This window comes from Dermacentor albipictus, chromosome 1 (assembly GCF_038994185.2).
Source record: "Dermacentor albipictus isolate Rhodes 1998 colony chromosome 1, USDA_Dalb.pri_finalv2, whole genome shotgun sequence".
NCBI classification, from domain to species: Eukaryota; Metazoa; Arthropoda; class Arachnida; order Ixodida; family Ixodidae; genus Dermacentor; species Dermacentor albipictus.
Genome location: NC_091821.1, coordinates 186,746,979 through 186,759,099, shown reverse-complemented (window position 1 = coordinate 186,759,099; position 12,121 = coordinate 186,746,979). Strand labels below are relative to the sequence as shown.

At 44.9% G+C, this 12,121-nt stretch overlaps 1 protein-coding gene across 3 annotated transcripts in view; it reads right to left on the bottom strand.

The window, feature by feature from the left end:
* LOC139054086 (putative ATP-dependent RNA helicase TDRD12) overlaps window positions 1-12,121 on the bottom strand; it is a 254,611-nt gene that overhangs the window by 178,829 nt on the left and 63,661 nt on the right. For all 3 annotated transcript variants that reach the window (XM_070530611.1, XM_070530613.1, XM_070530612.1), the window contains exons 6-8: window positions 11,788-11,907; window positions 8,806-8,864; window positions 8,112-8,267 (exon numbers count right to left, since the gene is read on the bottom strand). In XM_070530611.1, coding sequence (XP_070386712.1) covers window positions 8,112-8,267; window positions 8,806-8,864; window positions 11,788-11,907 — 335 coding nt within the window. The remainder of the gene's footprint in view (window positions 1-8,111; window positions 8,268-8,805; window positions 8,865-11,787; window positions 11,908-12,121) is intronic.

The window sequence follows — 12,121 nt, the reverse complement described above, 5'->3', positions numbered from 1 at the left end:
ATGACTGTACAACTGTTACCTGACTCTCACCTCTCTGTATATAATGTAAAAAAAACCCTCCCAAGTTCGTTTTCATCCCGAAGTCCGTCCTCCAACCCCTACATCTGGTTGGCAGCGGTGAGATCGCCTCCGAATGCATCAGCTGGTGGCAGCGCTACGGATGAACCTTCGTCGAGAGAGATCCTAAGGAACCGGGAAGAGCGAAGAAGAGAGAGCCTTCGTCGAAAGAGGTCCGAAGAAACTGGGAGTAGCGAAGAAGAGCGAGCCTTCGACCCAGGGAGTCCGGAGGAGCCAGGAACAGCGGACAAATGAACCGGATGGCAGGGTGCTGCAACCGTAAGTGAGCGCGTGGTTTTTTTCCTTTTTATTCGCCAGACTCAAATGTTGTATGTTCATTTTGATAGTTCTGGGAATCGGGGGTTCGATGCATTGTGTGTTTGCACAAATTAATAAGGAAAACAGTTCTAACCACCTGTCGGGGCAGCTGCCATGGATCTTAGAAGGTTGACGAGGTTAGACTTGTTGGTGTGCGACGATTTGGGAGTTAAGGCGGACGAACAGATGAAAACGCCAGCTATCATAAAGGCGATTAACGATAGTGGCAATGATGGCAAAAGCATTGAGCTTGCTTGGGAGGTGATACAGGAACCACGAGAGCGTGAGCATCGTGTACGTGTGCGAGAGCGTCTTGAACTTATGAGTGAGAGTAAGCGTGAAGAACGCGAGAATGAACGGAAGCATGAGCTTCAAGAACTTACTCTTAGGTGTGAGCGTCACGAACGTGAGTATCAGGAACGAAAGCATGAGCAAAAGTATCAGAGAGAGAAGGCAGCACTGATGAAAGAGATACAGTATTGTGATCAGTTAATGGCACAGAGACAACGGCTGTCTGAGAATTCTGTAGGTAGTACAGAGCGAAAGAATGAGGCAGCATCGAGCGGATTTTCGCCATAGCCGACGAGAAGAGTAGTGCCTGTGAGATTGGCTGCAGATTCATCGGGAAAGGGAAAAGGCTAGCTGCTAACGATGCTTTAGTGGCAACAGAGGCCGTTAAAGGCCGCAGTGAGAGCGACGAGGTGCTGTGCCAACAGATGACTGTGGAGACAGCTAGGCCAGCTGCGAACAAATTGGCACAGTTACCGCGCGTGTGCGTCGCTGGTAATGTTAGCGAGGTTGCTAGCGAAGAAAAGGGTACTGCTGACCCGACAGACGCGAGCACCCATGTAGAGCCAGATCTGCGTGCAGAAGTGAGGTGCGAACTGGACGATGCAGTTGAGAGTAGTTCTCGGGATGGCGAGCTCCGTAGTCCACGAGAGAACAACTGCATTGTTCAGGGATCGATGCGGCTCTCCGCCAGTCTAGATGGCCTAGATAGGGATGATTCAGTTGTTAATCATTCGGACTGCGCGCGTGAGACAGCAATCGATACCGACGGGCTGTGTGCCGATACACAGCGGGAGCTGGGCAATGTAGTAGAGGGCAGTTCGCAAGACTGCGAGTTGTCTTACTCGAGTAAAGCCTGCTGCATTGTGCCAGAGTCGGTTGGGCTGTCCGCCAGTCGAGGCAAAGTGAGAGTAGATTTAAATGTAAATCACTCAGACTGTGCGGGTAAGAGACCGATCCGGGCCGACGAAATGTGTACCGGCCAGCACGAGGCACGAGGCGACATGAAAGCGAGTGCAAAGAGAAAGCACCGTAAAAAGAAGCGCGGTAAAGACCGAAAGTCGGTAACTAATGTAGCGCCGCCAAAGATGGCGAGAAACCCAAAAGGGCAGGGCGCGAGGAAGAAGGTGCGGTCGTCACGGACGATGTTGACGCATCGAAAACGTTCGAGCCACCGGTCAAAGGGGGACCGCGAAGCATGTTCTGCACGGACGCGGACAAAGGGCACGGGCAGTTAAACTCCTCGTCGTTCCGTAGTTCTTTTCAAAGCTCAGCGTGCAGTTCGAAGAAACGCAAGGTGGCAGGACGAGACCAGGTGGGGAGTAGCGACGCGGTCAATCGAGTTTGTGAGGAAAGCGGGGCGCCAGGACGCAAATTGGCAGGAGACCGTAACGTCTTGGGGGAGCTGATAGTGAATCAGCCCTTTTGCTGTTCCTCAGCAGCCAGAGTAGCTTTGAAACCGTGACCACCTCGAGTCAGACTCAAAGTATGAGTCAGACATAAGCGTCTGGAAAGGGAGGCCAAGAGCGCTTCCGTAGAAATGAAGTGTTTGTTTTTTATTTTGAGCATCCAAAGGTTTTCGCGATTTAAGACTAGGATTTCTTTCAATGTGTAAGGTTTGAGCTTTGTTTGTGTTTTCGTTTGAGATTTGAAACTCCGAGATTTGAAACATGCGTTTTATGTAAACCTGTAGTCTCGCGAGATGTTCATTAATAAGTACATAGGCTTTCTTTTTTGTGTGTGTAAGTAACCTGAGTGTCAAGATTCATGTTGAGAGCCCTATCGTAACGCGCGTGAGTGTTATTTAACCTTCTTGCTTTTTAAGTGTTTTTGAATTTTCTAAGGTTAAGCGCGTAGTTTTCAGTGAGTGCATGATTTGCACGGAGAAGCGTTCGTAGTTCCCTTAGCGCGTCTCCTGTGTGGACGGAAGGAAGCAGATTTATGACTGGGTTACTCGTGTGTGTTGAGGGCAGACGTATTCTGACTTCTTTAGTGAGCGTGCCTGGAACTAGTTATTAGAAGACGCATTATTTTAAGAGTTCCGCGGAGTGTGTAAGTCCCGTAAGTTTAATTTTTCGTTTGTGTCCTGTAGGTCTTTCAGGGAAGAAACGTGAGTAAGCGTAAATGAAAAGTTTGCCTACAACGCAAGTACGCGTTCGGTTTAGTGACCACAAGGCTAGTGGGCTTGTGATTACGTACTTGTGAGGTTGACCAGATTGTTCAGTGGCACCGGCACGTGAGATAAGTACGCCACTGCGGTAGGGTTGGAAACATGCTGTTCGTGTAGTTAGGCCACTTAAGTTATGTTCGGCTGTTTTCATTTGTTGTTTACATCGTCAACAACCCTTTTGTTTTGCAACAACAATAGTACTCTGGTCTTGTCGGCAATCGAGGAGAAATGGATAGCTGTTTGGAGGGGTGGTTGGAACTGTTTTGTCAAAATTGGGGAAATAAAAGATCAGGGTTCATTTTGACTCGGTAATAGCCTGGCGATTCAGGGGTGAAGGGCCTGCGCTTACACGCGGGGCAGCGCTGTGTTGTTTTGTTTGTTTGACGTATGTTCTCCAGGGCCCAGAATCCCGAAGTTCGTCAAACGAGGCTCGACACCAATACCCTGCAGGTTCTTTCAGCGTTCCTCATGGCCAGCGAATTGAGTTCACCGGCCATTCAGAACAACCGGGGCGAGGACGAGCTGTTAGATATGGCGCCGTTTCCTGAGGCTACTTCGAGTTCCCCAGACCACATCGAATCGCAGCACAGCTAATTGAGGAATGCAGAAGCAGGAAAGCACATTCCAGAGGAGCGCCAGAGCAAACAAGTTGAAGGCCACAAGACACGTGCAAACAGGTTTGCGGCCCCCAGGTCGTGTGCCGCCGAGGAGCTATTCAATGCTTGAGTTTTCCAGAAAGCGAAGGGATAGCACGGCATTGATGGAAGTGGGTGCCAAACCAAGACGGCGGTAATGCGCCGTGACAGCCGGACGTGCCGGGAAGGCCCAAGCGTACCTCTTCATCGTCTGTGAAGAAGACATTTGCTACCGCTGCGCGGCCGTAGCACCGGAAGAGGGTGGGCCCTCGGACAATGGAGCATGAACACCCCCCCATTCTCCGCCTTGGAAGAAGCGCATTGCAAGTCTGCGAGGCAAGACCGCAGAGAGCCGCCGGGTGCGACAACGCGATACGGGCGCCAACCATTGGCTGAAAATGGCGTCATCTGAGCGGACTCTCCCATTGGCCAAACATGACGCGACTTCCAGTCCTTGAAGGGTTTAAAAGAAGCATTCCAGAGAGACCAAAGCATTCCCTGATTCCCTGATTCACCTCTCTCGAACTTCTTGCCGCGGGCCGCTGCGTCCGAGTTGCTGCCGGCCCATAATGACTGTACGACTGTTACTTGACTCTCACCTCTCTGTATATAATGTAAAATAAACCCTCCCAAGTTTGTTTTCATCCCGAAGTCCGTCCTCCAACCCCTACAGCGTGCTCTGTTGACTAGATCGCGCAGATCTGTGGGTATTTAGGCAGGTAGTTCTTAAAAAAAAAAAACAAATAAATAAAAACCAGTTGTTAGAAAGCGCTCGTTCTTGTGTTGCCCCTATTTTTCGTCCCTGTTTGTTTGCGCACAAAAAGTTTTAAGATAATGGAATTCCACATACCGTATATACTCATGCAATGGCCACACCCAGAACTTTTTACAAAAAGTTCCCCAAAATATATTTAAGAATGTCCCGAGTATAAGCCACACCCATTATTTTTGAGAAGGTTGGCAGTGTTATCTGTTGTGTGGTGCAAGAAATCTGAAGCATTTGTTGTTTTATTTGGTGGCAAAACAAAGCAGTCGCGCAATGTTTTCAGCACCTCCAGGCAGCAAAAGAAGAGCCTCCGAGATTTAGCTGCTACCTCCTAGACACTGCCGTCGCTGGCCTGTGGGGCGTCATCATTTATTCAAGCCGGCAGGTGACGCACTACGGGAATAGCCAGAAATAGCCAAAAATAGCCAGAGCCAGTACGAGCAAGTACTGTAGTTCAAGAAAGGCCAGTGCGACTGAAAATATTTACGAAAAATAAAGATCTTTTTCACTGTGTAATGGCCGCACCCCCAATTGCACCATCACGTCCCTAATCTCGGAAAGAAACCTGCGGCCATTACACGAGTAAATACGGTATATCGTAGTCTGGTGTTTAAATATCGGAGTGCAAAGCCCACAAAAAATACTTGAAAAATAAAATAAAAATGGATTTACAAAGTAATTAGACACACTAATGGCACATTTGGTAAATTGCTGTCCACTGTTTTCCAAAACTGGCTCTGATAAAATGGCTGCAAAACGGCAAAATTTTCCTTTTGCAAAAAAAGGGGTTCCAGTTATAGCTGTACTGTTGTGGCCAGTTCGCCCCCATGCTGGCCAACCCAAGCACATCACCGCTGCTAACACGAACACTGCAATGAGACTTGAGGTGTGTTAGCACACTCGCCTCAACCGTAGTTCTGTCACACTATCAATGCACATGCGCAACCCACGCTTAAAGAATCAAATTTAGAATGTCTTCAGATATGCATGGTGTGTTTGGCTGCAACAGCAACAAAGCGAACTTGACACACTAGCACGCTCCATTAAAAAAAAATATATATTCTGGGGTTTGTGTGCGCCAAACCACGATGTGATTATGAGGCACATCATATAAGGGGAGCTCCGGTTAATTTTTATCACCTGGTTACTTTAACATGCACCCAATGCACGGCACAAGGGCATTTTTTGCATTTCACCACATTCAAATGTGGCCGCTGTCTGTGCCCTCGGGCTTAGCAGTACAACGCAGTTCCATGGCCACTACACCACCATGGCAGGTCACTCTCTGCTCACACAGCTCTGCCAGAATAAGGGCAGTGTTCTGGCTTCCGCTGCTGGCCATGCTCATTGTGTGCACACACATTATCGTTTCTGCTGAGCAGCTATGCCCACACCTCCCTGTGGTGCATACAGTGAGTGAGTGAGTGCAGTAACTTTATTTTGGTTCAGAGAAGACGGAGGGGGGACCCGCGCCACCCGGCTAGTCCCACATAGGGACTGCCAAGCCGAGCTTGACGGCCCGATAGCAAGCACTCTGGACGGCCAGGGTTTGGTCGTTCAGATCGGGGCTGCCCAAGAGCGCAGCCCACCTATCCTCGCTGAAGGAGGAGCCGATGGCTTCACACTCCCACAACACATGGTCTAATGTTGCCCTTAGTCAGTTGAACGCCTTTGCAACGAGCACTTCTGTAGCAAAATGAACTGCATAACGAAGGATTAACCATGTCCCAGCTGAGTTCCTATCTTTCATGTGTATTGTGATAACCACTACAATGAATTTGCCTGTACAATGAAGGAATTTAGGCACCCTTGACAGCTGATTTGTTGCTTTACAAAGAACTCCCCATAATAGTGGCGCTAGTGCCCTCCACAGACCTCACTGCGAGGCCCTCCGCACTAGCGCTAATGGCAGTGCTAGCAGAGCACTTCACGAGTGTGCCGATGTCAGTAGTCCTGCACTGTTCCAGGAATCGCTTAACTCGTACGCTGCTTATCACATATCAGTGAGTGCAATAGCTGATGATGACATGAGCATGTAATCGTAACTGATGACTAATTATGTCTTCATAGGCACTTAGGTATGAAAAGACTCGAATGCCAACGCAGGCAACAGCAATAAAGATCCTGTAAACGAATGAAGAATTTTGATGACAAAAGAGGCGATAGCGGCATTTGATGTCAAAACTGCCAATTATTTTTTTTTTCACACAATAACAAAGGTCGACAAAATACACTGCCGTCTGTGTCTAATCTTTCATGCCAAGGACAACTACTGTCAAACCACTAGTGTCAATGAGAGCTGCAACACGACGCAAGTTCAAATTGGAGCCCACATCAGGCCACCGCAGTACTGCATGCGAGACTGCTGTGCTTCACAGACTGCATATCGCAAAAGGCAGCCTATCTTCGATTTTGCGCTAACTGATGCCATAAGAAATAAAGCATTCTTAAAACAATGCATTTTGCAATCAATGGCAGTTGTTTTTGAAGTGCCATAAGCTAAGGCTTCGAAGCAAAGTGGATTAGACCTAGCGGCACCCTTAGAACTTGTTCAGCATTGAGTCAACAAGTGAGCTGTTTGAGTGGTGATCCTGAAAACTCTCCATTAGCCAGCAGAGCATACATGCGGCACAAGGTTCACAGTACCTATGCTACATAGCAGACTGCAGCCATAGGATCTACCTGCCACTGTAGTGCTTATATGAAGCGTTTGCTTTGTGCTTGAGAGCATGCTTGCACTCATATGCTCCAGTCTTACCGTGCTGCACGGTGCGGACCAGCTTTGCCCTGCACTAGCTTGACCGACGGATAGTAGCCACATCCAACTTGCGCATTTTGAAGCGCCACGAATAGCTCAATACGAAGCGAACTCTGCCAAGGCGTCTAACCTGAAGCGGCCAGGAGTGAGCGCGCTGGCAAGCGTGCATGTGGTCTGACCTTAAGTATAATGTGCTTCGAAGCTAGTGGAGTGTTCAAAACAAGTCAAAATTAGCAAGACCAGAACGCTGCTACACTGATAAGTAGGGTGGCCAAAGTTTAGTTCCTATGCGGGCAGCGGCGGCTGAGCGTGAGTAAATAATCTGCTTCTTGTGGAAGTACATAATTATTACCGCAATTCAAAAACAGATTTTTGTTTATGTTAGCATGATTATTAAGCTACGTCAATAAATATACACAGTAACAGTAGGAAGAAGCACACTGATCCAAACACCTTTCTTGATTGATGTCAATTATTGGCGAACAGCAGCTGCGTATGGGAATATGCTATATTACAAAATAAAACGACCAGAAAAAGAGTGAGAAGCAGGCTTCTGTTGAAAAGAGGCCATTTGTGAAAAAGGTACTTCACACTCCGCAAGCTCCACGCATTGCACGCAACTGCAAAATTTGGCTGAGATGTTCACAGCAGCATATGCTATCTACGGACATTGTTTTTTTCACCAAGCCTGAGGTTTGGTTCAGGAGCCCTTTAACATTTATACTAGTACCGTTTAGTGACAAGTAATCATGCAACCGCTTGGTGCTTAGTCGACACAGATCTACTTGCACTAGCCACACAACACTCTGAAAGCCAAACAGTCACCTCGCCAACAAGGGTACCGTGGACAACCACAGTGGCGCGACTGTTTGTGGACTCCTTTATCGCATCATCGTGTACATGGATCATACTGGGTGCAAAATTTCAGTCACCATTACACCTTGGTTATAAGGAAAAATGGGCAGTGCCACGAGTATGTCTAAATAATCAAGTAGGACCGAAAAAATCCGTCAGCTACTGTATGAAATTTAACACTAGCATAATGATTAAGCAGCCTATTTAACTGCAGGATCTTGCAACATTTATCAGAACTGCAGGCTTTCATATTAATTCACGTACCTTCATAACTTGCTTCACCATCCAAAAAAGCATAATTGAGCTTGACCAGCTCCTCATCAAGAGATATGACATTTTTGTTGCAGTCAATGAAAAGTTTTCCATACAGGCCCCCTGAGGTGGTCTTCCCCAGCACTTGAACATGCACTGCATCAGCTTCTGCAAAAGGAGGGTAAACATGCTTGCTAAAACAGTCCATCAGACAAGCTTACGTCCTATCAAGCATGAGAAAATATGGAAGGAGAAAAAGTGTGAAGCAAGTAACTGCCAGCCATTCGTCACTGTGTAGTTGCTAAAGACAAACTGAACCACAAAAGAAGCAAAATGAACTTCGACTGCAAACTGATGCAGAAGCATGTTTTGCAAATGCATACAGGTATCTCACAGTGGACATTAAAAAAAAAAATCAAATCCAAGAGCGCTTTCTTTCTTTATCCACTTTTTGATTTATGATGATAAATATCATCACTCAAGCAAACGTTTACTTGCACAATCTGCACAGTAAGGCGCGAGAGTATCTTACAACAATGAACACATTGAAGAGACCCACACATAAGCCTGGCACCTTTCATAGAAGGAAAGCGGAAACAAAAACACGTGAATATCTTCTCAGCCATTTTTATGCCTCTAACAGGAAGACAATGAAAATCCATGAAAGAAAATTGAATATCTTCGTAAATTTCAGGAGGAAACTTACTTCCAACAGTTGACTTCACATACTCAATGGAAGCAGTATCCCAGGAGGAACCTTCCACACTGACAAGAAAAAGAGTGGTATTAGATTAACCTGGTCAAGTCACGGTGCAAAGGTGCATCAACTGCAAACTGACATGATCAGAAACTGTGCAATACACCCTTGACACAAAAAAGAAGAAAACTTGTGTAAAAAATGGTACTCTACATAAAAATAAAGATAGCTAAATGTGAGAACATAATATTTCAAGTTTTCTACTCTGTCCCCAGTGCTGCCCCATGATGAATATTACCGCAGGATACAAAGGAATACCATTTGAGCTATATCTCATGTGTTAACATGCAAATCTCTGAAACAACCCTTAAAACGGTTTTGCGCTTTTGCCTGTATAAGATACTTCACTGCATATTTAATAAATAATAATAATAATAATAATAATAATAATAATAATAATAATAATAATAATAATAATAGGATAACCATTATTATTATTATTATTATTATTATTATTATTATTATTATTATTATTATTATTATTATTATTATTCACCTAATAACACCCATTTTGAAATGCCATGTAGTCCATTGAAAATTTTCAGTTCAGGAAGCCGAACTCGTGCAAATGGACTGATGTCATCACGTTAAGAGACTGCGCAGCAGCCCTGCTGGCGAAATGGTGACAGTAGTCCTCGCCCTTTTCCCGCTGCACTTGGGGTTAAGGAAACATTGAGGGGAATGCCAAGAGTAATGCCATTGTGGATTTTTCCAGTGAATTTTAAGGAGAAGTTAAAGGGAGCACCTTTTTAATACCACTCGTACTGTAGAATCCTTCTTACTATCACCTCACTGTCGTTTGGTCTCAAGGGCTAGGTACAAACAACAGCCATCTTACTGTAGTCGCCCTTTAGGCTGTGCTAAAATCTACGACTATCGGCATACATAGTGAAACTCATCATAAGATCACTCAATTGGGTAATACATCGCAGGCAATGCTACGGAAGCTACACAAGTAAGGCAGTCATAGTAAGTCCCACACTGTGAGTTTTGCAGTGCAGTTGTTGATCTGAAACATTTTTTTTACGAATTACACATGAAATATTACAACCACACCTCGTGGACATAAGTTTGCTGCCAAATGCCTCATTACAGTATTTATTTGAATATAAGGCAAGGTTTTTCCCAGGATCCTTTGCATTGAAGTCACCCCCCGCCTTACAGGCGAGGTTGATAGATTTAGTTACTGTTTCAATGTGACAGCAGCAGTGCCACATTTATGGCGATCTAGTTTACACAGCAGCGCAAATTGTAGCAACTTATAAACCTTGGCAGGTGAGGCAGTGCCATATTTTTGCGCATATAACCCACACCAAAATTTCAAAGAATTTAACAGTAAAGGTGGTGTGCGGGTTATATGCGAATTTAATCTTGGGGCGCGACTTCACAGCAGCACAAAGTTCGCCTTTTGGTGTTTCGTGTGCCTTCAAGGCAGGGCAGTGTCCACTGCTTTAAAGCCACATCACAAGGTGAAATTCATGCTGCCATGAAGTGAAATTCACATATAACCCGCACCAATTAACCCGAAGGCTTCAGATTATTCTACAATTCGGGCGATCCATGTCGAGCCTGAATAACGCACCAGCTTCGCTACACCTTGCATTAGTACACATTCTTAAGTTCTTTTTTTTTTTCTGGTCCCCCAGCTGCACCTTCGCCTAATAATCAGGGCCAGCTCATGATTGAGTAAATATGGTATTTGTGCTTCCAGCATGCAGTGCATTATGTCTTGGTCACAAATGCAAGCAGTGCACTGTAACTGCTGGTCCCAGAAACCTGTACAGTGAGAAATGGTTAAAGATATGTGACTCATTGCAGACCTAATGTTACATAAGCTACACAACTCAACACCTATATTTTTCTTTCACATGCGACACAACTTTTTTGGTCGGAAGTTCAAGCAGTGAGAGAAGTCTCTAGCCTTTGTCGCTTTGTCATATAAAATGCCCAAAGCTTAGCCGAAAACAAAATTAAACAAATTTTAAACACTACACGAAACTTAGAGCTTTCAAGGCATTAAATATAGCAGTTTTACATTCGAGTGTTTTTCTAAAGTCAAGGAACACTACACACTTTTTTTTTTTTTCACTCTCAAATAAACCCCTTTTTTTCTTGTTCCTTCATGTTGTAAGTTAACATGGTCAGGTGTGTACCATAATAGCCCCAGTAGGTCATTCTAGATTTTCGAAGTGGGGCAGCTACCAACCTCACATTCAAGTTACAGCTAGAACACAAATGGACAGCTTCTTTTTGTGGCATAGTTTCCAATATCATCAGATAGTAACCACTTGCAGTAGCCATCTGACGAGCAAACAAAAATACCATAGCCACATAAATGGCTGAGTACCCTGTGATACAATCAATGCACAAATGGCACGAAAGCATAAATAAGGTGTTTGACCTTGTTATGAGAAATTTTCACATGCAACCTTATGTTCCTCCACATTTCTTGGTGATGTCAAGCTTCTGTATCTGCACTTCACTGAAATGAACTTCCACTTGAACACCATTTTGAGGTAGCCTGCAGTTGTAGTGGAGGTTCACTGTATAGGGAACTTTGGTATTGTCTAGGAAAGAGGTAAGCGTTATTAAATTTGCGGAATTGCAAAGCTCCTTTAATTTAAGAAATGTGTACTAGTAACGTTAAGAAAAATTGCGATACGCAAATTTTTATGGTGCCACAATACAGAAGACTTTAATGGAGATGTGGAGGCATCTATGCAAATATATAATTTACTAGCTTTACTTATTGTGAGCGATCAGTATTTTTTTTTTTTTACACATCCGCCAATCAATGCAGCCAGAGTAGGTGCAACGAAAGATGTATGTTTCATTTTCAAGCAGAAGTCAGCATCCTGAAGTTATACAATAAAAATGCACTCTTCAGTTTCACCACTGAGTGCAATTTTTAACACAATACATTGCACTTACAATTTCATTGTAATGGTTGTTGGGTCAATTGTCCACCGCACAGGCTTCAGTCCAAGAATCGAAAATTCAACACATTGAAAAGGCACTTCAAGAATCCTCTCATTCGGCACCTTGCGCAACCTGGCAGAAAAGAAAACCACGATAAAGTTAGATGCATGCAGGAGCCCTTAACAAAGTGCCAATGTGTAAACCAAATGCAAATTTTATAACAAAGAAAAACAAAAAAGAACATAAAGAAAGAACTAGCAGGATGTGTTCAGTTAATGACATTGGTGTATGTCTGCCGACCCCTTTAATTTCGCCAAACATATATATTTTGCTGTATGAGTCCCCA